This window comes from Lagenorhynchus albirostris, chromosome 9 (assembly GCF_949774975.1).
Source record: "Lagenorhynchus albirostris chromosome 9, mLagAlb1.1, whole genome shotgun sequence".
Classification (NCBI taxonomy): Eukaryota; Metazoa; Chordata; class Mammalia; order Artiodactyla; family Delphinidae; genus Lagenorhynchus; species Lagenorhynchus albirostris.
This window is the reverse complement of record NC_083103.1, coordinates 7,246,885-7,270,700: the sequence shown is the minus strand read 5'-3', so window position 1 is coordinate 7,270,700 and position 23,816 is coordinate 7,246,885. Positions and strand designations below refer to the sequence as shown.

The 23,816-nt window shown below is 46.3% G+C and overlaps 1 protein-coding gene across 1 annotated transcript; it reads left to right on the top strand.

Moving 5' to 3' along the window:
• Positions 1 to 50: 50 nt before the first annotated feature.
• On the top strand, positions 51 to 23,784 carry VPS51 (VPS51 subunit of GARP complex). The gene is made up of 10 exons (XM_060158701.1): positions 51 to 340; positions 832 to 961; positions 19,773 to 19,919; positions 20,001 to 20,220; positions 20,323 to 21,040; positions 21,433 to 21,648; positions 21,836 to 22,054; positions 22,506 to 22,627; positions 22,719 to 22,806; positions 23,420 to 23,784. The coding sequence occupies exons 1-10, from the start codon at positions 116 to 118 to the stop codon at positions 23,678 to 23,680; spliced, it is 2,346 nt and encodes a 781-aa protein (XP_060014684.1). The 5' UTR covers positions 51 to 115; the 3' UTR covers positions 23,681 to 23,784.
• Positions 23,785 to 23,816: the final 32 nt, after the last annotated feature.

Genomic DNA, 23,816 nt, shown 5'->3' with positions numbered 1-23,816 from the left:
AGGGGGACGTTTCACCCGAAGGACTGCCTTGTTTCAACAACAACTTTATGGCTCCCGGAAGTACCTCCTCCCTATCCCCTGCCCAGCTTCACTCCTGTGGGCTGCACTTGGAGCCATGGCGGCGGCAACCGCAGGACGTGGCCCGGGCTGTGGACCTGGGGACTCCCCAGAGGGGCCCGAGGCGGAGGCTCCGGAGCGTCGGCGGAAGGCGCACGGGATGCTGAAGCTTTACTACGGCCTCTCGGAGGTGGAGGCGGCGGGGCGCCCCGCGGGGCCGGACCCCTTGGACCCTACAGATCTCAATGGGGCGCACTTCGACCCGGAAGTGTATCTGGACAAGGTGTGTGTATCGGGAGGGGGAACAGGCCCCCGATATATTGCACCCCACATCACGCCTGCGACTTTGTTGCGGGGGGGAGGGTGGGGCGAGGGAAGAGGTGTTCATAAAAGCAGGATGACCCTGGGCCGGGCAATAGGGGCAGAGCTGGAAGATAAGGGATCGTGGGCAGACTTGGACTGGCCTGAGATGGTGCGAAGTCTGAGGTCTCCTGGGCTGAGGTTCTGATAGACCCGATATAGAGGGCGTGGCCCAGGCGCTGACAGGCGTAGGACTGGGCCTTGGCTGCAGCTGAGTATTTCAAATGCCGACAAACCCCAAATAGGGTCTGACCTGGTAACTCCTGAGCTATGCCACTTATAGGTTCCTTGTCTGAGATTCCTGGCAGGGGTGGGATCAGGGTTTTCTTGCACCAAAAGCCTACCAGTTAGGGGCAAGGCTGGGGGACATGAGTGCCCCCTTGTCCTGGATACTAACCACCTAATTTCCTCCAGCTGCGAAGAGAGTGCCCACTGGCCCAGCTGATGGACAGTGAGACGGACATGGTGCGGCAGATCCGGGCTCTAGACAGCGACATGCAGACCCTGGTCTATGAGAACTACAACAAGTTCATCTCAGCCACAGGTGATTCCTACTGGGGCACACTCCTCACAGTCCCACATCCCCCAGTTTCTCCTATGTTGGGGAAGCCAGTAGAGGATTTAGACAGAGCAGACCCAGATTCTAGTCCTGCCCTGACACTAATGCACTCTCATCTTTCTCGCTCAGAGCTTTCGTGGTTTGATGACTATTGAGGTGATAACTGTTCTCAGAGGGTTGTTTTGAGGACCAAAGGGGAGAAAAGGACAAAATGAAATTTTAAAAAGAAATGAATTTACCTGAAGTACTTAGAATCTCTGACACTAAGGTTGTGTCACTAATCTCTGACACTAACCATGCCTAAGTAATGGTTAGTTTCTCTCATTAGTGGTAGCTTTCTTCTCTGGTTCAGGTCTTCCTCGAGAATGGGCTTATCTCTCTTTCATTCTCTCTTTTTTTTTCTTTCTTTTCTTCCTTTCTCTCTCTCCTTCTTTCCTTCCTTCCTTCCCCTTTCCCCTTTTCCCTTTCTCTCTTTTTAAATGAAGCAGAGATAGAAAATGTATGACATTAAGGGACAAACATCATATAAAGGTTTTTTTTTTCCCTTCTGTCCCCTTTATTCTCTGTTCAAGATGGTACTAGACAATGTTCAGTATCATCCACACTAGCTTTTGTCCTGTGTTGGTGAAATGCACTGTTCAGATTTTTGGGACCCACATGTACTTAGTCCTAGAGGCAGATCCTGCAGGTCTACCTGCAGTCTATGGGAATGTCTGTCCTCTGAGTGAGATGAACAGAAGAATGGGGTGACCTGACTGTTGTTTTAAAAGGATCCCTCTGTCCACTTGTTGAGAGTGGACTATAGGGAGGCAAGGATGGCAGAGACACCCATTAGGAGGCTATTATAACAGTCCAGGCAAGATGCTGGTTGTATGGACCAGGGTGGTAACCGTGGAAAAGTAGAATGGCTCAAGATTCTTAAAAATTTGTTAGTTGAGGGATCTGGAATTCAGAGAAGGCTGGAACTTGAGGTACATGGAACAAGATGATCTCTCCTGGGGGGAGTGTACAGAGAGAAGAGGTCTGAGGACTGAAGCCTGGTGCATCCTAACATTCAGAAGTCATGAAAAGAAGGAAAATCTCACAAATCTTCTTTCTCAAAGAAACAAACATTTGGGAATGTTTGAGAACGACCCAGACCATGGCTGTCTTAGAAGATAACGAAGAAGGCATTCCAAGAAATGGAATTGATAAGCTTGACCAATACATTAGCTCATGGAGTGCTCATCAGTGGTGCAAGAGAGGGAAGAACTGCAGAAGCAAAGTCCTCAGGAAAGAGGGAGGGGATTGAGCAGTGCACATTGGAGAGGCTGGCCTTAACAGGAGGTCAAGAGCTCATCTACTGTAGCAGGAGGGAAAGCAGACTGTGGGCAGAGCCAGTCAGGTGGATAGGTGTGGTAGAGTTTAACTAGAGACCTTTCAGAACACATTAAGGAATTTTCCATTTATCTAAAGAGTACTTAGCTAATCAAAATGTTTAGACAAATGAGTGATGTGATGTGTGTTTTGAAAAGATCCCTCTTGTCCCTGGCTACATTGAAAGGAATAGATTGGAGAGGTGGCTGGAGTGAGGCCATTTCAGCAGTCCAGACCAGAGATTCTGGGAGCTAACACCAGGATGATAATGGGGGGGATGGACAGTGATGAGTGAATTGAGAAGTGTTAGGAGGCAACATCGACAGGACATGCTGTTGAGGAGCTTTGGGTGTACAGAATGACCTAAGTTTCAACTTGAACAGTGGATGGTGGATGTGGTGCCCAAGAAACTGCAAGAAGATCAGGTGTAGGAAAAGGAACATAATGAGCTAGGTTTTGTTTTGTTTTGTTTTTTTAAGGGGAGCAAGGCATGAGATAAACCTGGATGAGCCTGTGGGGCCAGATCATGAAGGCCTTTGTAGACAAAATAAGAAGGATTTTGGTCTTAATCATAAGAACTCTAGAGATCCATGTCAGATAATCACAGTATCTCAGTATGGAAGGAAGCTTGAGGGGGTCTAGTCCAATCCATCTCTTCTTTCCTCAGAGTATCTCTAAGGAGTGGCCTTCTGACTCTTGCTAGAAGTGGGGAACCTTTACCTAGTGGTGAGAACTGATAACTCTTTGAAAGAACTTTGAGGCTAAGGGAGCTAGGTTTTGAGGTTTTGGAGCTGTGCATAAGGAGCTAACAAGAAGGCAGATGCATATGTGGCTCTGGAGCTCAGAAGAGAGATCTGAGCTAGAGGAATAAGCCTTGGAGGCAGCTGTGAAGAGGAGGAGAGTTTAAAGGGAAGTGTGGGCAGGGTTGCTTAAGAATGGGATAGAGCCTGAGAAAAGAAGAGAGCCCAGGACAGAGCTTGGAGGAGCACCTCCGTTTGATGGCCATGGGGAGGAGGAGGGTGAGCCTGTGATGGAGACAGGAGTGGTCATAGAGGGAGAGTGGTGTCAGTATGAATATACATTAATTCAACTGATTCATTCATTTATTCAATCGCTTGTCAAATATTTGCCTGTGTGCCAAGTACTATTCTAGGCCCCAGGGATATAGCAGTAAATAAGACAGTTTCTCAGCTGTCACAGAATGTACATTCTAGAGAAAGAGACAGATAATGAAGAAAGAAAATAAGATCAGTTCACTTCAACAAGAGCTCTGTAGAAAATGAAACAGGATAATATATTAGAGAGTGGGTGGTTGGGACTGATATAGAGAGAGTGGCAGAGAAAGACTTTTCTAAAGAGGTCACAGTTAAGGTGAATGATGAAAAGTTGACAATGGGAGGATTTGGGGGCGGAGTGGCCCAGGCTGAGGAAACAACTTGTGCAAAGGCCCTGGAAACTCTACGACCAGAGCAGGGAGAGCAAGAGTGTGGGGGTGAAGGGAGCGGGGTCTGACTGCATAGGAAATACAACAGGGGTGGTGAGGTTTTTCTTTTCTTTTCTTTTCTTTTTTAGGTTTTCTGAAAGGACCAAAAAGTAAATATTTTAGGCTTTGTGGGCCATCTGGTTTCTGTCACAACTACTTATCTCTGCCATTATCATGAAAGCAACTACAGACAGTATAAATGAATGAGCATGGCTGTATTCCAGCAAAACTCATTTACAAAAACAGCCCTGGCATCCAGAGTGACGTCAGCAAAAATAGTGGAGTAAGTGCATTTGAAAATATCCCCTCCATGAAAGCAGCCCTGAACTGGCCAGAATGGTTACAATAAGCTTTCTTAGAACTCTGGAAAGTAACCAGAGGTGTGCAGCAATCAGAGGAGCATTTATTCAAGAAAAAGAGCTGAATCATGGTAAAAATAATGAATCCTATGGTATTTTAGCTTGTCCTAGCCCCACCGTTTTCTCTTAGCAGTAGCCTTGAAAAATAGCCCATACCCCTAATACTAGAGGGAGCAGAACAAGGCTGGAGTTCTTTCAAAGCCTCATGCCCAAAGAATTGTCATTATTTAACCTGTCTGGTGGTTTCCTGAAACAGTCTACCCCATAGGTTTGTCTTGACCTGGAGGTCACCCAGTGCTAAAAGTCTCTCACCAGGCCTTCCCTGGAGGCGCAGTGGTTGAGAGTCCACCTGCCGATGCAGGGGACACGGGTTCGTGCCCCGGTCCGGGAAGATCCCACATGCCGCAGAGCGGCTATGCCCGTGAGCCATGGCCGCTGAGCCTGCGCGTTGGAGCCTGTGCTCCATAATGGGAGAGGCCGCAACAGTGAGAGGCCCACGTACCGCAAAAAAATTTTAAAAAAGCCTCTCACCAGAGTTGTTTGTCAAAAACAATTACAGGCAAATGGTGTGTCTGTCTGAAGTGATAGATAACACTTGGGCAAACAATAGTACCAACCCAAACGCTTAAAAGGAAAAGCTGAGGAATGAGATGTCCCTAGGGGCTTTGACAAGCTCTGACACATTATTAGGAATCTTGAAGGCCACAAATGTGTACAGTAGTACACATACTTAGAAAGACCTGAGAGACTTCCCTGGTGGCGCAGTGGTTAAGAATCTGCCTGCCAATGCAGGAGTCACAGGTTCGAGCCCTGATCCAGGAAGATCCCACATGCCACAGAGCAACTAAGCCTGTGTGCCACAACTACTGAGCCTGCGCTCTAGAGCCCATGAGCCACAACTACTGAGCCCATGTGCCACCACTACTGAAGCCCATATGCCTAGAGCCCATGCTCCCAACGAGAAAAGCCACCACAATGAGAAGCCTGTGTACTACAACGAAGAGTAGCCCCCGCTCGCCACAACCAGAGAAAAGCCCGCATACAGCAACGAAGACCCAACGCAGCCAAAAATAAAATAAAATAAATTAATTAAAAAAAAAATCCACCTGCCAGTGCAGGGGACACGGGTTCAAGCCCTGGTCTGGGAAGATCCCACATGCTGCAGAGCAGCTAAGCCCATGTGCCCCAACTACTGAGCCTGTGCTCTAGAGCCTGCGAGCCACAGCTACTGCACACCCTGAAGCCTGTGCTCAGCAACAAAGAGAAGCCACCGCAATGAGAAGCCCGTACACCACAACAAAGAGTAGCTCCTGCTCGCTGCAACTAGAGAAGGCCTGTGCGCAGCAATGAAGACCCAACACAGCCAAAAATAAATAAATAAATAAATAAAATAAATGTATTAAAAAAAAAGGAAAGAAAGAAAGACCTGAGAACGTCCTAAGCTCTCACTTCTGGCTTACTTCAGGCTCAGTGCAAGCAGGAAGTGAAGGTTAAGGGAGAGTTGTAAACCTCCTGGCTGAGTGTTTAAGGTATGCCCCAACACACACACACACACACACACACACACACACACACACACACACACACAGCCCCTCAGTAAATACTAGGAGATTTATTAGTACTAGATATTTAAGGAGATCCTTGTCCAGTCATTAGCTAATCACTAAGCTAACCAAGTAAAGGTTTCAGTGGCTATACACAGCAAAGAATACAAACTTTACAGAGTTGGTTCAGAAACAAATTAGTACAGGTTTAGTAACTCTGAAAAATAATTAAACAAACAATAGCAACAAGGAGCAACAACAAAGCCTGCGTAGGAGAGAGGATCTGATTTCTAGAGTTGCCATGTTATATCAATATTATCTAACATGTCTGTTTTTTCAATAAAAATTGATGAGGTATGCAAATAAAGTAGAAAGTTGGACCCATACACAAGAAAAAGCAGTAGAACCTGTCCCTGAAGAAGCCCAGAAGTTGAATTTACTACGTAAAGATTTAAATCCACTATTTTAAATATGTTCAGAGACCTACAGGAAGCTGTATCTAAAGAACTAAAGGAAGGCATAAGAATGTTTCACCAAATACAGAATATCAAAGAGAAGAAATTATTTAACAAAAGAACCAACTAGAAATGATGAAGTACCACAATGAAAATGAAAAATTCACTAGAGGGTCTCTATAACAGATTTGAACAAGCAGAGAAAGAATCAGCAAACTTCAAGATAGGTCAGTTGAAATTATTCAGTATGAGGAATAGAAAGAAAAAAGGATGAAGAAAATTGAACAGAGCCTTAGAGACATGTGAGACACCAAGTGTACCCACATATGCATAATGGGAAGAGTGAGAGGAAAGAGAAAGTAGCAGAGGAATATATGAAGAAATAATGGCCCAAACCTACCCAAATTTACTGAAAAACATTAATCTACACATCCAAGAAGCACAACAAACTCCAAGTGGGATAAATGCAGGGAGATTCACACCTAGGCATATCACAGTGAAACTGCTAAAAAAAAAAAAGAGAGAGAGAGAGAGAAACTTGAAAGCATCAAGAGAAAAGTGACTCATCACATACAAGTGATACTCAATAAGATTAACAGCTGATTTCTGGTCAGAAACATAGAGGTCAGAAGGCAGTGGATTCACATTTCAAAGTGCTGAATGAAAAAAATGTCAACAAAGAATTATATACCCAGTAAAAATATCCTGTAAAAAAGAAAGAGAGGGACTTCCTTGGTGGCACAGTGGATAAGACTCCGCGCTCCCAATGCAGGGGGCCCGGGTTCGATCCCTGGTCAGGGAACTAGATCCCACATGCATGCCGCAACTAAGTTTGCATGCCACAACTAAGGAGCTCACGTGCCTCAACAAAGGAGCTGGTGAGCCGCAACTAAAGGAGCCCTGGAACCGCAACTCAGGAGCCCACCTGCCGCAACTAAGGAGCCCACATGCTGCAACTAAGACCCGATGCAACTAACTAACAATAAATAAATATTTTTTTAAAAAAGAAAGAAATTAAGACATTCGCAGATAAGTAAAAACTGAGAGAGTTCATTATTAGCAGATCTTTACAAGTAAAACTAATTTATTAATAGTTATATATAATAGCAAGTTTAACTGGTTAATACTAGGCAATATTTATTGAGTGTTTAATATAAAACTACACTGATTGAACTGCTTACATATATTAATTAATTTAAGTCTTAACACATCTATGAAGTAGTTAACTGTATCTCCATTTTACAGATAGGGAAACTGAGGTAATGAGATGCTAAATAACTTGGTCAAAATTTTATAGATAAGACATAATGTTTAATGCCTTGTTTCTAACGCAAAACAAGTCCAAAAATAACTTTAAAAAATCAGATTTTTTTGTTCTAGTACCTGTAGAAGGAACTGCATTTCTATAAAAGACAAACATTATGCATAATAAATAAATCCCTAAATGAATAAGTTTTATGTTAGACTGTTGTTTAACAAGTGAAAAATAAAATCGTGACAATCAGAGAGTAGACAAATAGACTGAAAAAAAAAATACTGCCATAAAGGAGAAATAATAATTCAAGAAAATCTAGTAACCTGGGACCACTTGGTGTAGGAACCAACAGCTCTGTCAACATCTGCAGTCACTGGCAAATCATTATCTTTGCAAAAAGTTTATAAAGTTTATCCAGAGTCAAGAAAACAGTCTAAATTACATCCACAATATTATATTTAAGAAAATAGAGGCAAGGTTTATATATTCAAAACATATTTAATGAAAACCCCTGCCACTCACTTCCTACAGGGGAAAAAAATCCTTAGTATTTGTGTGAGTGTCCTATGGTTGCTATACAAACTGTCACAATTTTGGTGGCTTAAAATAACAGAAATTTTAAGAAAATAACAGAAATTATGGTCTCATAGTTCTGGAGGCCAGAAGCTCAAAATCAAGTTGTCAGCAGGGCTGCACTCCCTTCAAAGGCTCTAGGGGAGAATCTCTCATGCCTCTTCCAGGTTCTGGTTGACTTAAAACATTTCTTGCAGTTGCACCACTCTAACCTCTGCCTCTGTCTCCACGTGGCCTTCTCCTGTGTCTGTGTCTTTATTTCTTTAATGTCAAGTGGCAGTGAGGTGGCTAGATGATAGGTCAGATTTTGCCCTCTAGTCCCATTAGTTGTGGCTGGGAGTGAAAAGGTGGCAGTCGATGACTTTATGGTATAAAACCTTTCTATTGCAGGAGAGAGACTTGTGGATCAGGAATTGGAATATGGCCAGGGCAGGTAACAGTGCTTTGACACCCGCTAGTATTGGAGGGTCTCCTGCTAAGGTGGGGGCCGGCTTTGGCTCACTGTAGGGACAAGGACACTGGCAGTGGCAGTTCTTACTGGCGTGAGCCCTCGTGAAGGCTGCCGTTTTCTCACCAATATCTGGCCCCACATAACAACCTGTAGGCTTCTGTAAATTGAATAGAATTGAGTCCAGAAATAAACCTGTACATCTGTGGTCAGTTAATTTTTTTATAAGGATGCCACAGTTACTCAACAGGGAGAATAGGTTTTTCAACACATGGTTGGGATACCTGGATAGCCATATCAAAAGATTGAAATTGGATCCCTACCTCACACGCTATACAAAAATTGACTCAAAATGGATCATAGACCTAAATATAACAGCTAAAACTAAACACTCTTAGAAGAAAACATGGGTGTAAGTCTTCATGTCCTTGGATTAGACAAGAGTTTTTAGATATGACACTGTGATTTGTGATTTATAATAAGAAATATACATTTGGTCTTTGTGCACCATCCCTGGAATAGCTCCTGACCCCTTGTAATTTCCTATGTAAGAGCCTTGTTAACAATATTTAGTTCTGTTCCCAGTTCCTGAAATAGCTCTAGTGAAATAAAGTGACATGGATGTCTTTTGGTATTTATATAACAAGCCCTTTTCAACCACACCTGAGTTTATGTTAATGAGGTGATATTGGGAAAACTCCTAGATAACCCACGGATGGGGGCAGGTTGCCAGCAGAACCAACCATGTGATTAGAGGGTTGGAACTTTCAGCCCCACCCCCCAGGCCTCCAGGAAGGGGAGAGGGGCTGGGGATTGAATTCAGTCACCAATGGCTCATGGTTTAATCAATTATGTCTATGTAGTGAAGTCTCCATAAGCACCCAAAAGGATGGGTTGGTGAACCATGTGGAGGTGTTGGGAAAGTGGCATGGCCAGAGAGGAAATGGAAACTCTATACCCCTTCCCACATGCCTTGCCCTATACATCTCTCCCATCTAGCTGTTCCTGAGTTGTTTCCTTTTGTAATAAAACAGTAATCTAGTAAGTAAACTGTTTTCCTGAGTTTGCTGAGCTGCTCTAAAAAATTAATTGAACCTGAGGAGGGGGTCATGGGAACCTCCAATTTAGAGCCAATCAGTCAGAATCATAGCTGACAACCTGGACTTGTGATTGAAATCTAAAGTGAGAGAGGATAGTTTTGTGGGACTGAGTCCTTAACCTATGAGATCTGACGCTAACTCCCGGTAGATGGTGTCAGAATTAAGTTAAATCATAGGATGCCCAGCTGATGTCACAGAATTGCTTGATGAGTGGAAAACCCACACGTCTGGTGTCAGGTGTGAAGTAGTGTTGAGAATAGAGACACACAGGAGTGGGTTTTTACTTTATAGACACCAAAAGCACAAGTAATCAAAGGAAAAAAATTGGATAAATTGAACTTAATCAAAATTAAAATCTTGTGCTTCAAAGGACACTATAGAGAAAGTGAAAGGACAGCTCACAGAATGGGAGAAAATATTTGCAAATCATATAGCTAATAAGGGTCTAATATCCAGAATATGTAAAGAACTTTGATTAAGTCAGCACTAAAAAGACAACCCTGTTTAAAAATGGGCAGGGGCTTCCCTGGTGGCGTAGTTGTTAAGAATCTGCCTGCCAGTGCAGAGGACATGGGTTTGAGCCCTGGTCCGGGGAGATCCCACATGCTGCGGAGCAACTAAGCCTGTGCACCACAACTACCGAGCCTGTGCTCTAGAGCCCGCGAGCCACAACTACTGAGCCCACATGCTACAACTACTGAAGCCCACACGCCCAGAGCCTGTGCTTCGCAACAAGAGAAGCCACCGCAGTGAGAAGCCCGTGCACCGCAACAAAGAGTAGTCCCCACTCACCGCAACTAGAGAAAGCCTGCACGCAGCAATGAAGACTCAATACAGCCGAAAATAAATAAATAAAATAAATAAATTTTTTAAAAAATGGGCAAAAGATTTGAATAGACATTTCTCCAAAGAAGATATACAAATGACCAACGAGCACATGTAGAGGTGCTCAACATCACTGGTTATTAGGGAAATGCAAATCAAAACCACAATGAGATAACCACTGCACACCCACTAGGTTTTCCAGAAAACGGAATAAAACAAATGTTGGTGAAGATGTGGAGGATTTGGAACCCTCTGCATTCCTGGTGGGAATGCGAAATGGTGTACCCGAAAACAGTTTGGCCATTCTTCAAAAGGCTAAGCATGGAGTTATCATGAGGCCCAGCAGTTCCACTCCTAGGAATATACCGAAGAGAATTGAAAACATACGTTTACAAAAACACATACACAGTTGTTCATAGCAGCGTTATTCATGACAGCCAAAAAGTGAAAGCAGCCCAAATGGCCACCAAGTGATGAATGGAAAACAGGTGTGGCCTATTCCATACAATGAAATATTTTTCTGCCATAAAAAAGTATGATGTACTAATACATGCTACAACTTAGATGAGCCTTGAAAACATGCTAAGAGGGAAGAGATATGGGAACATATGTATATGTATAACTGATACACTTTGTTATAAAGCAGAAACTAACACACCATGGTAAAGCAATTATACCCCAATAAAGATGTTAAAAAAAAAAAAAAGCTAAGTGAAAGAAGCCAGACACAAAAGGCCACATACTGTATGTAATTCCATTTATTTTATTTTTTTTGTATTATTATTTATTTATTATATTTATTTTTGACTTCGTCGGGTCTTAGTTGTGGCACGCGGGATTTTTGTTGAGGCGTGCACGATTTTTCATTATGGCGTGTGGGCTCTTCCTTATGGTGCGTGGGCTTCTCTCTAGTTGTGGTGTGCGAGTTTTCTCTAGTTGTGGCGCACAGGCTCCAGAGCACGTGGGCTCTGTAGTTTGTGGCACATGGGCTTAGTTGCCCCACGGCATGTGGGATCTTAGTTCCCTGACCAGGGATCGAACCCACCTCCCCTGCATTGTAAGGCAGATCCTTTACCACTGGACCACCAGGGAACTCCCTAATTCCATTTATTTTAAATGTACAGAATAGGCAAATCCATGGAGACAGAAAATAGGTGAATGGTTGCCAGGGACGGAGGTGAGAGTGAAATAGGGAGTGACTGCTAAGGGATACAAGGTTTCTTTCTGGGGTGATGAAATAAAGAATTGGATAGTAATGTTGGTTGTGCCATCTTGTGCATATAATAAATATACTAAGAACCACTGAATTTTATGCTATGTCCATTATAGCCCAGTTGAAAATCAAAAAGCCAAACCGCTATCAAGCCAGGTTTGACCCGCAGGGTATATAGTTTGCCAACCTTTGGCCTAGACACTGAGTTTGTTTATGTAATAATGCATTTATCTGTTCCAAAATTGGAAAGGTCCCAAAGGTTGTATAGTGAAAAGCCTCTTCCCATTCCTTTCCCCAGGTAAAGACAAAACAATCTTTAATGGTAAACTTTACTGAAGATTAACAGAAAAGTGCACAGGTCATAGTGGCCAGCTCCTGGAATTTCACAAATGGAACACCTCTGTGCAGTCAGCACCCCAGTCAATCAACAGCATGACCAACAAGGCCCCCTCCAGCCTCCTACCAGTTACCACCCACTCTCCTCCCAAGGAGAGTTTGCTCTAGTTGCAAACTACTTATCTTAGCAAGCCTGAAAGAGTTCGGGGATGTACAGTGTAGTCTTTATTACTCAGTGGTGTGGATGGTTTTTTGTTTTGCCGTGGTGCAACTTTTATTTCCATTTAAATGGCTCTGTGGCTGTGCATTCAACAGCAATGCCACCAGTACTAGGTTTTCTTTTATTCTGTTTTAATGACAACTTAGTTTTTGGATTTTTTTTTCCCTTTGAAAGTCAGATTCAAGTTTCCTTTCTGATGTAGTACCTAAATGTCACGGTCCCAAACACCCACTCCAAAACGAATCGGCTCCTCTGATGGTAGCATTTGACAGCCCTGGAAGGAGGTTGTGTCATAGGTTAAATGGTTTGTAAGCAAAAACAAGAATTCACTGGGGGAAGACGAAACGCCTCATGAACTTCCAAGCCTCTTCATGATCGTCAGCCCGTGAGCCTTCTGGTACCTGAGCTTCCATCTTTTGCCTTTGCTCTGGTTTTATTCAGTTAGTTTTTTTGTTTTGTTTTTTTGGCTGCATTGGGTCTTCGTTGCTGCGCCTGGGCTTTCTCTAGTTGGCCGCAAGTAGGGGCTACTCTTCGTTGCGGTGTCTGGGCTTCTCATTGCAGTGGCTTCTCTTGCTGTGGAGCATGGGCTGTAGGCGCACGGGCTTCAGTAGTTGTGGCTTGACAGCTGTTGAGCACAGGCTCAGTAGTTGTGGTGCACGGGCTTAGTTGCTCCAAGGCATGTGGGATCTTCCCGGACCAGGGATCGAACCTGTGTTCCCTGTGTTGGCAGGCAGATTCTTAACCACTGCGCCACGAGGAAAGTCCCTTTTATTCAGTTTTTAACTGCACGGCACTGTCTGTGCTATGTCCATTAATTCATTATTTGTGAATTGGCAACAGTCACCATTTTCCAAAAAATATAAGTAACTCCAACCAGTAGCCCCAAAGAGTAGTACAGATGTTTCATATTATGGGACTTTTATTTTTTTAGTTACCTTCCTCTCTGTGGAATCTAAGAAGGGTGAATGGTCTTGTCCCACAGACTGTGTTGCTAACATGAGAAGTTCATTTTGTGATTCTTGGTCTACCTCTTCGTGTAACTTTTTAAAAAATCTCTTAATTGTTCTGTAGGTGTTAGCTCTGTGAGTTCTTGTGCATTTTTTTTGTTTGATTTTCTCCAGCTATTTTTTCCCTGCATATTTTGTGTCTGTCTGTTCCTTTTTATTGTCATTGTCATTGATGTTTTTCTCCTCACTTTGCCCAAGTTGGGTTGCTGCCCCAATCCTGCTCAGAGAACATTCCCACAGTCCAGGAGCCACACACAGGCCAGGTGTGGGTGTGCGAAGGCTCACAAGTGACTGCTGTTAGATATTGCCATATTCTTTTCCATAGAAAATGACCTGTTTGCACAACCACCAGCAAATAGGAGAACAGCTCTTTCCATACACCCTGGCCAACACTAAGTTACTAAAATTTTCAGTCTTTGACAATCTGAAAAGTAGTATCTCTGTAGTTTTTTTAAATAAGATTATTTTTTTACATATTTATTTATTGGTTGCACCAGGTCTTAGTTGCTGCACGTGGGCTCCTTAGTTGCGGCAGGCAGTCTCCTTAGTTGCAGCTCATCAGCTCCTTAGTTGCGGCACATGGGCTTCTTAGTTGTGGCATGTGAACTCTTAGTTGCGGCATGCATGTGGGATCTAGTTCCCTGATCAGGAATCAAACCTGGGCCCCTTGCATTGGGAGCGCAGAGCCTTATCCACTGTGCCACCAGGGAAGTCCCTCTGTGTAGTTTTAATTTAATTTCTCTTGTGAGGTTGAACATTCTTTGTATGCTTAAGAGCTATTTGATATCCTTGTCTGTGATGTCCTTTTCCTATTTTTCTAGAGTTGTTCTTTTCTTCTTTTTCTTTTTGGCCATGCTGGGCAGTTTGCGGGATCTTAGTTCCCCACCCAGGGGTTGAACCCAGGCCCCAGCTGTGAAAGTGCTAAGTCCTGACCACTAGACCTCCAAGGAACTCCTGAGTTGTTCTTTTTCATAATGATTTGTAAGAGTTCTTCACATATTAGGGAAATGTAGCCCTGTATGGTATGATTTGCAGTTCTTTTAAAGTTCGTTTTGATTTAGCTCATGGTGGTTTTTGTTGATCAAACAATTTTATTAATCTCTTCTTTGATAACTTCTGAGTTTGAGGTGTTTCTAAGCAAGACCTTTTCCATTCCTAATATTATTTTAAAATTCTCCCTGACTTTCTTCATGTACTTTTGTGATTACATTTTAAAATCACATTTAAACTTTGATCCCTCTGCTCTGTGTGTATATATAAGGTGTGAGGTCTGAGTCCAACTATATATATATATATATATATATATATATATATATATATATATATATTTTTTTTTTTTTTTTTTTTTTTTTGCGGTATGCAGGCCTCTCACTGTTGTGGCCTCTTCCGTTGCGGAGCACAGGCTCCGGACGCGCAGGCCCAGCAGCCATGGCTCATGGGCCCAGCCGCTCCACGGCATCTGGGATCCTCCCGGACTGGGGCACGAACCCGTGTCCCCTGCATCGGCAGGTGGACTCTCAACCACTGCGCCACCAGGGAAGCCCCCAACTATATTTTTATTTTAAATAGCTTTCCAGTTGTCCTAACACTATTTAATAATTCATCTTTTCCCCACTGACTTGAAATGTTACCTTTATCATAATAGTAAATTTCTTTATGTTTCTAGATTTTTGAAAAACCTTCTGTTTCGTTCAATTTATCTCTAATTGTCCATGTACCAGTGCCACACACTTTAAGTTACTGTAGCTATAAAACTGCACGTTTTAAATTCTAGTAAGGCTAGTTCCTTCTTACTCTTTTTCACTTCCAAATTTTAGTTCCCCCTTCTTATTTTTCCACCTGTTCATCAAATTATACTTTTTAAAAAAAAGGAGGGGGGTCTCTTAAAATTTTACTGGATCAAGTTAAATTTCTAGGGAGAATCAACATCTTAGGTTTGGGGGCTTCCTGTCCAAGAATGTGGTATGTCTTCACACTTCTTCAGGCCTTCTAGTATGTTCCTCAGCTTATAAAGGTTTCTTTATGTAAATGTTGAACATTTCTTAAATTTATTTCTAGATATTTTGATCTTTTAAAATTACTATTTAAAATGGGTCATTTTCTACTGTATTTTCTTATTACTATGTGTGAATGTTGTTGCTTAATTCTATAGGTTTTTTATATTAATTTCATGTTCAGTCACCTTACTAATCTCTTATTGTTTGTAGTAGTATTTTCAGTGATTTGTTTTTTAGAGTTTTCAATTTATGCAATTATATCATCTACAAATAGTGATAATTTTACCTCCTTTACAATTTTTGTATCTCTGTAATATATTACCTGAGTCTAATTGTGTTGGCTAGTATCCCAGAACAATGTCAGACAGCAGTGGTGATCATGAACCTCCTTGCCATGTTTCTGATTTTAATGGGAATTGCTTCTAGCATTGCCTCATTAAACATGATGCTGGTGTTTGGAGGCTAGGGAAATATTCAGCTGTTCATATTTTATTGAGAGTTTTTTTTAAAAAATCAAGAATAGCCGTTGAATCGTCTTTCTTTCATCTCTTAATATGGTGAATTATTATCCAGATCCTCTCATATTGAGCCGTCCTTGCATTCCTGAAATAAAAACCATTTGGACATATTTGTCAATTACTCTTTTAATACATTGCTAGATTCTGTTTGTTAATTTATATGTGTATCTCCATTTATTTAATTTAATTAAGGTATCTATGCATCTCAATTCATAAGATATGAATGTGTCACTTTCATTTTTGAGCTATTTTTGTCACATTTTTGTATCAGTGTTATGTTTCTTCCACAAAGTTAATGTGAACGCTTTTCTAATTTTCTCTGCTTGAGTACTTCTTACACAGAGCTTTGGAATGAGCTGTCCTTCAGAGCTATGGCAGCACCCCCATGACATCCTCTGGCACCTTTGTGGAGGGGGGGAAGGAGAATCTTTCTTTTTTTTTTTAATTTTTAAATTTTTGGCTGCATTGGGTCTTCATTGCTGCACGCGGGCTTTCTCTAGTTGTGGTGAGCGGGGGCTACTCTGTTGCGGTGCACAGGCTTCTCATTGCGGTGGCTTCTCTTGTTGCAGAGCATGGGCTCTACGCGTGCGGGCTTCAGTAGTTGCAGCATGTGGCCTCAGTAGTTGTGGCTCGCGGTTCTAGAGCACAGGCTCAGTAGCTGTGGCGCACAGGCTTAGTTGCTCCATGGCATCTGGGATCTTTCCAGACCAGGGCTCGAACCCGTTTCCCCTGCATTGGCAGGCAGATTCTTAACCACTGCAACACCAGGGAAGTCCTGGAGAATCTTTCTTTGACAACATTCTCAGTTCTCTCTGTTCATGTATTCTTGCTCTTCTGGAATCCATTTAGGTAAATTCTGTTTTTTTGTAGCAAATTATCCATTTCATCTAGGTTTTCAATTTCTTTACACAGAATTGAGCTAAGTTGTATCTTGTGATTTTTTAAATATCTGTGTATTTGTGATTGTTTCTCCCCTTATTTCTTACTTTGTGTATGTTTTTTTCCCCATTTAAAGATTAGGGTAGCTCACATTTTATATATTTTGTTTTTCATTTTTTTTCAGTGACCCTGACCTTTGATCTATTTATTAGTTCTCCCATTTAAAAAAATAAATTAATTTCTGCTTTTAGCTTTATTAATTCCTGCTTTCTTTTTTATTTTTCTGCTTTCTTTTTCTGGTTTCTTTTGTAGTGCTTTTTCTAACTTCTTGAGTTGAATGTTTATTCTAATTAGTACTATAAGAATTTAGGACTGCTTTCCTGTGAACATTGCTTCAGCTATATCCTATAGGTTCTTATAGTGTTTTGATTGTTCTTATTTTTTACATATACAGAAATTTCAGCTTTGATTTCCTTTTTGATCCAGTAGTTGATAATAATGAGGTTTTCTCTAAATAATGGGATCTCTTTATTTTCTAGTTTTGTTATTAATCTCTAATTTCATTGCATTGTGATCAGGGAATGCTTTCTGTACCATTTAGTTTCTTTTCTTCTATAAATTTATTGAGATTTTTTGTATGACCTAATATGTGGTAAGGTTTTGGTGTATTTTATGGAATCTTGAAAAGAATAAAAATCAAATAGGTCTTCCATATTAATGATATTATTTAGGACTTCTGTAGCTTCATTTGGTTTTTATCCTTTTGGTCTGTCACGGATTGACAGAAGTGGATTAAAGTCTCCTATAATAGATATGTTTCTGCTTCATCCTCATTGCTTTCATTTATGCATATTGATGGTGAGTTCCAGAGTGGAATTAGGGAAATTAGTTGGGAAATGTTAGTAGTAGTTGGACAAGAGATGATGGTGGCTTGGAAAGAAAATGTTGGAGGTAAACCTTATGCAACTTGCCAATGGACTGAATGTAAGGTAAAGGAGAGATAAGAATCAAAGATGACTCTTAAGAAATGGCCAGGAGGGCTTCCCTGGTGGCACAGTGGTTAAGAATCCGCCTGCCAATGCAGGGGACACGGGTTCGAGCCCTGGTCCGGGAAGATCCCACATGCCACGGAGCAACTAAGCCCACAAGCCACAACTACTGAGCCTGAGCTCTAGAGCCTGTGAGCCACAACTACTGAGCCCGTGTGCCACAACTACTGAAGCCCGCATGCCTGGAGCCTGTGCTTCGCAACAAGAGAAGCCACCGCAATGAGAGGCCTGCGCACCACAACCAAGAGTGACCCCCGCTCGCCGCAACTAAAGAAAAGCCCGCGTGCAGCAACGAAGACCCAACCCAACGCAGCCAAAAATAAATTAATAAAATTAATTAATTAAAAAAAACAAGTAAAGAAATAAATGAACAGGAGCCAAAATGGAAAAGGTTAGTGGAGGAACAGGTTTGGGGAAAGTCAAGAATTCTGTTTTGCGTATGGACACCAAGGTGGGAAAGTGGTGGGGAGGGGTGGTGGTGGGATGAACTGGGAGATTGGGATTGACATGTATACACTAATATGTATAAAATAGATAACTAATAAGAACCTGCTGTATAAAAATAAATAAAATAAAATTCAAAAATTTTTTAAAAATTCTGTTTTCAACATATCATATTTGAGGTGCCTGTTTGCCATCCACATCAGGATATTAAGTAAGTTGTTAGGCAGGGCTTTGGTCAGGACTGGAGGCAGAAATGTCCAAGTCATCACAGCCGTGGGACAGGATGAGACTCCCTCAGGGATCTATTCACTCTGCAGGTTTGGAAGGAGTTGATGTTTGCTTGTATTTTCTCTGTGAAGTGTGAATCAAGGTCACCATTTGAGAGTTGGGGGCATGTACTGGCGTTTTGAGAACTGAGGACAAAATGTTATTTTGGAAAATGGAAACACAAGACTCACTAGAAGGTTTGGAAGGACAGCTGACCAGTGTGCAGTGCTGCTTTGGGACTTAAAGTCCTAACTTGAAAGGGAGGCCAGTTGGTATGATTTTGTGGCTCATTTTCAGCTGTCATTCTTAGGGAGTGGGTTGGTAATTGGGCTTAACCTGTGGTAGGGTTCTGCTGACAAATAACGGGGGCCAGGGGGCAAGAGATGCAAGGGGGCTTGCAAATGGGTGCTGATGCTCGTGGAGGACCACAGATTCTAAGAGGAGTGAGGAAGGAAGTGCAGCCATGAGAGGTATTACAAACAGTGACCAAGTGGTAGGGCCGCTGGGTCTGGAGTAACTGAAAAGGCCAAAGGATTGTTAGGGCGGGGTCAACAGGGTGAATGATCAGAAGGTTGTGAGGCTTGAAGCTAAGGTTTTAGAGGATGCAGTTCTTAGCAAGGGCAGGGAGAGTGTGGCACAGATGAGGCAGATGCAAGAATGGATGGAGTTGAGGAGGTCAGCAAACGGAGAGTCAAGAATGTCCAAAGGCTCATCCTTGTGTATGCTGATGTCCACGAGGAGTGTGGCCGTGATCTGGAACTGAGGGGCGTGGCAAAGAGGACAGTAGGGATGGCAACAAGAAGGGGTGTAGTTTGATGTCATGGTCTTCAAAGAAGCTGGGGTCTCAAAGAGAGGAGGAGTAGAAGCTATCTAGAAGTGTTAAGGGGCCAGGCCCTGAGGCATCTGGGTTGAAAGGAAAAACAGCCTCCTTAGGCAGGTTTCTGTCAGGACCAAAGGGAAAGAACCCTTCAGGGAAGGTCAACCATGTTCTAGAAGGCAGAGTGAAAGGGTTAGGGAATTCTGGGAAAGAGGTAAGACTGAACTAGTATTTACTGTCTGTCCCATGGCAGGCAGGGTGCTGGGCATGGAGGATGCCCTTGGGAACGAGCAGACAGGTCCCTGCCAAGTGCCCTGGGCCCTCCTTTGGATCTGGGCATCTTCTGAGATCAAGGACTGCGGCTTCATGGGCATCTCCCCACTGCACTGGGGCTAGGGGCACACACGGGGTGTTCAGAAAACGTCTGCTGCACTGACATAATGACACCTCACCCCCATTTATAGTGACCAAGCACCACTGCAGTCCTTTTCAAGCACCTAATCATCAATGTGACCCTCGAGGAGTGAGCTCAGGCGCGTTTGGGAAGGGGGCGAGTGTGTGTGAGGGCATTTGGACTACCTCTCAAGCTGAGTGTTCTGCCTGTGCCCCTAGTCATCTGCCTTTCCCCCTCTTGTGCCCTTGTCCTCCTAGACACTATCCGGAAGATGAAGAACGATTTCCGGAAGATGGAGGATGAGATGGACCGGTTGGCCACCAACATGGCAGTGATCACGGACTTCAGCGCGCGCATCAGCGCCACGCTGCAGGACCGCCACGAGCGCATCACCAAGCTGGCAGGTGCGGCCCGCCCCAGAGCTGGTGCTGAAGTGGGCCACCCCCAGAGAGTTGGGGCTAACACCACCTCCCCCTGTCCCCCAGGGGTCCACGCGCTGCTACGAAAGCTGCAGTTCCTCTTCGAGCTGCCCTCGCGCCTCACCAAGTGCGTGGAGCTGGGCGCCTACGGGCAGGCGGTGCGCTACCAAGGCCGCGCGCGGGCCGTGCTGCAGCAGTACCAGCACCTGCCCTCATTCCGTGCCATCCAGGACGACTGCCAGGTCATCACGGCCCGCCTGGCCCAGCAGCTACGGCAGCGCTTCAGGTGTGGGCTCTGGGCCCTCATGCCACACCCGCTGGTCTCCTGGGTCTGCCCCCGCCCCGAATTCTGTCTTCTTGCCCTTCACCTCCCTCTCCCTTCCCGCAGGGAGGGTGGCTCTGGCGCCCCTGAGCAAGCCGAGTGCGTGGAGCTGCTGCTGGCCCTGGGCGAGCCTGCGGAGGAGCTGTGCGAGGAGTTCCTGGCTCACGGCCGAGCGCGGCTGGAGGAGGAGCTGAGGAGCCTGGAGGCGGAGCTGGGGCCCTCCCCACCGGCCCCCGACGTGTTAGAATTCACTGACCGCGGCGGCAGCGGCTTCGTCGGGGGCCTCTGCCAGGTGGCGGCGGCCTACCAGGAGCTGTTTGCGGCCCAGGGCCCGGCGGGTGCCGAGAAGCTGGCAGCCTTTGCGCGGGAGCTGGGCAGCCGCTACTTTGCGCTGGTGGAGCGGCGGCTGGCTCAGGAGCAGGGTGGCAGTGACAACTCCCTGCTCGTTAGGGCGCTGGACCGCTTCCACCGGCGCCTGCGGGCGCCCGGGGCCCTGCTGGCCGCTGCCGGGCTGGCAGAGGCCGCCACAGAGATCGTGGAGCGAGTGGCCCGCGAGCGCCTGGGCCAGCACCTGCAGGGCCTGCAGTCGGCCTTCCTGGGCTGCCTGACGGACGTGCGGCAGGCGCTGGCCGCCCCTCGAGTTGCTGGGAAGGAAGGCCCCGGCCTGGCCGAGCTGCTGGCCAACGTGGCCAGCTCCACCCTGAGCCACATTAAGGCCTCGCTGGCCTCTGTGCACCTCTTCACTGCCAAGGAGGTGTCTTTCTCCAACAAGCCCTACTTCCGGGTACGATCTTCCCCTGGGCATCCTTTTTCTTTTTTTCCTTCCTTTTCAGGGCATTCTTTCGTTTATCTTGCATGCAGGTTGGCAGCTACCAGGGCACACAGTCCTTGCCCCAGGCAGTCTGGATGTGGTTTCAGGCTGCCTTGAGAAAGGCTGGCATAGCCTGGAGGGGTGGGGCAGGCTCTGAGGGCATCTGCAAGCAGGGTCCCCAGTGCTGGCTTTGCCCCCCTGCACTCCCTTCCCACAGCAGGGGAGCTGCTCTGGGGTTCTGGAATGCGGGGTGAAACTGTCCCTTGGAGAGAGGCCAGGGCACTTCGAGTCCCAGTAGAAGGTCACTAGCAGCCTCTGCCTGGAAGGTTGGACCTGCTGTGTATCTGGGGCGCTCCTCCTCACAGGGCGAGTTCTGCAGCCAGGGTGTCCGTGAGAGCCTCATCGTGGGCTTCATCCGCTCCATGTGCCAGACAGCTCAGAACTTCTGTGAGAGCCCCGGGGAGAAGGGGGGCGCCACGCCGCCTGCCCTGCTCCTGCTGCTTTCCCGCCTCTGCCTGGACTACGAGACCGCCACCATCTCCTACATCCTCACCCTCACCGACGAACAATTTCTGGTGCAGGTGAACTGCTAGCTCAGAGCAGGGTGGGGGGAGGTGATGCTAGGAACACAGGAGGCTGGGCAGTGCCCTCATGGTCAGGGCTGCCTGTGCCGAACTCAGCCTGCCCCTTGCCCAGCCTGTGCCCAGCTCCTGGTGGCCAGTGCCCCCAGTACCCACTGCCTGTCTGTCCTCTGCATCCCTGGCTCAGGACCAGTCTCCAGTGACACCCGTGAGCACACTGTGTGCGGAGGCCAGGGAGACGGCACGGCGGCTGCTAACCCACTATGTGAAGGTGCAGGGCCTGGTCATATCGCAGATGCTGCGCAAGAGTGTGGAGACGCGGGACTGGCTCAGTACCCTGGAGCCTCGGAACGTGCGTGCTGTCATGAAGCGGGTGGTGGAGGACACGACAGCTATCGACGTGCAGGTGCTGCCCTGGGCTGGCCAGGGGAACTCTGACGTGGGCTGGGGGTGCTGGGGGAACAGGCCTCTGAGGATCATGACAGGAGGGGCCAGGCAATGCCTGCATCTACGGCCTTCCTCCTCAGCCATGGTGGCCTCATCACCCCCATTTCAGCTAGGAGGAGGAAGCTGAGGCCCAGAGTCACCCAGGAAATCAGGTCAGGGTTGGCCCTGAAGATTTGGCCTCAGTACCAACTCTTATGTTCCACTCTTGCTCCACTCCACTGGTTCTGTAAATAGTGACTGGGTACCAACTAGGTACAGGCCCTAACTACCCTGTGGTTTTTATAACGGTTGTGATTCTTACAACAAATGAGTGTGTAACTTAAGGCATCCTTGGCCCTTGCCCAAGGCACCTGGTGGGCTGCATGTTCCCCGTGCCCTGGCCTCCTTGCAGTTCCTCCTTCCACCACCAGGTGGGGCTCCTGTATGAGGAGGGTGTTCGCAAGGCCCAGAGCAGCGACTCTAGCAAGAGGACCTTCTCCGTTTACAGCAGCTCTCGGCAGCAGGGCCGTTATGCACCCAGCTACACACCCAGGTCTGGCTGGTCAGGGTAGGCGCAGGGAGGATGGAGAAAGGAGGACCGGGGTGCAGGGGTGGGCTCTGATTGCTTGTCTCCTCCCATTCAGTGCCCCAATGGACACCAACCTCTTGAGCAACATCCAGAAGCTGTTCTCTGAGCGTATTGACGTGTTCAGTCCTGTGGAGTTCAATAAGGTCTGAAGTCCACAGTGACCCTGCCTTCCCAGGGCCCCTTGGGAAGGTTGGCTGAAGCAGCCCCGCACTGGCCCAGGGAGCCCTAGGACTCTGATTCCCCCCCCCCCAACCCCGTCTCTGTTTCTGAGGGATGTTTCTAGGAGTGAGTGGTCATCCAGAGCCCCGCCATCACCATCTCATAGCCCTCTGCCCGCGTCTGGGTGATAATCTAGTATACCTCTTGGCCCTCGTCCTTATCCCCACCATAGCCCTGGGTCCTCTCCAGGGATTCCTAGTCACACCATGGGCCCTGCCCCAACCCAGCCCGTGCTCAGGGACCTGATACTCTCCCTCCAACTTAGTAAGCTTTTCCCCTCCCCATATCAGTGCTGACCCCCATCTCTGCCTCAGGTTGCCGGGCCCTCCCCGTCCACTCTCCTCCAGATGATGGGGCCAACCTTGTGTGGTCCCTCCCTCTTACCTGGGTCCTGGGACTTTCCACCCCATCACAGCTACTGGCATTTTGCCGTCTCCTTGGCCCCTGCACAGAACGTGGGTGCCCTTCCTCGGGGATCTAGTACCCCTCCCCAACACCTGCTGTAGTGGGTCTGCATCCCTGTGTCCCTACGTGCAGGTGTCGGTGCTGACCGGCATCATCAAAATCAGCCTGAAGACACTGCTGGAGTGCGTGCGGCTGCGCACCTTCGGGCGCTTCGGGCTGCAGCAGGTGCAGGTGGACTGCCACTTCCTGCAGCTCTACCTGTGGCGCTTTGTGGCTGATGAGGAGCTCGTGCACCTGCTGCTGGACGAAGTGGTGGCCTCAGCTGCCCTGCGCTGCCCGGACCCAGTGCCCATGGAACCCAGTGTCGTCGAGGTCATCTGTGAGCGTGGCTAGGCCCCGTCACACCAATCCACTCATCCCCTGGTGGCCCGCCCTGGTGGCCCGCCCTGGTGGCCCTTCCCCTCGGGGCCTGCCTAATAAAGACGTGTTGTCTCCTGCTCCCTGTCGCCTGCCTGGGCGGGGCTTGTGG

Excerpts from the sequence above, each read along its gene's own strand:
- VPS51 (XM_060158701.1), top strand. The coding sequence starts at position 116 with ATGGCGGCGGCAACCGCAGGACGTGGCCCGGGCTGTGGACCTGGGGAC. Across the intron at positions 19,920-20,000 it reads GCGCATCACCAAGCTGGCAG|GGGTCCACGCGCTGCTACGA; the intron begins GTGCGGCCCGCC and ends CCTGTCCCCCAG. Across the intron at positions 22,055-22,505 it reads CGACAGCTATCGACGTGCAG|GTGGGGCTCCTGTATGAGGA; the intron begins GTGCTGCCCTGG and ends TTCCACCACCAG.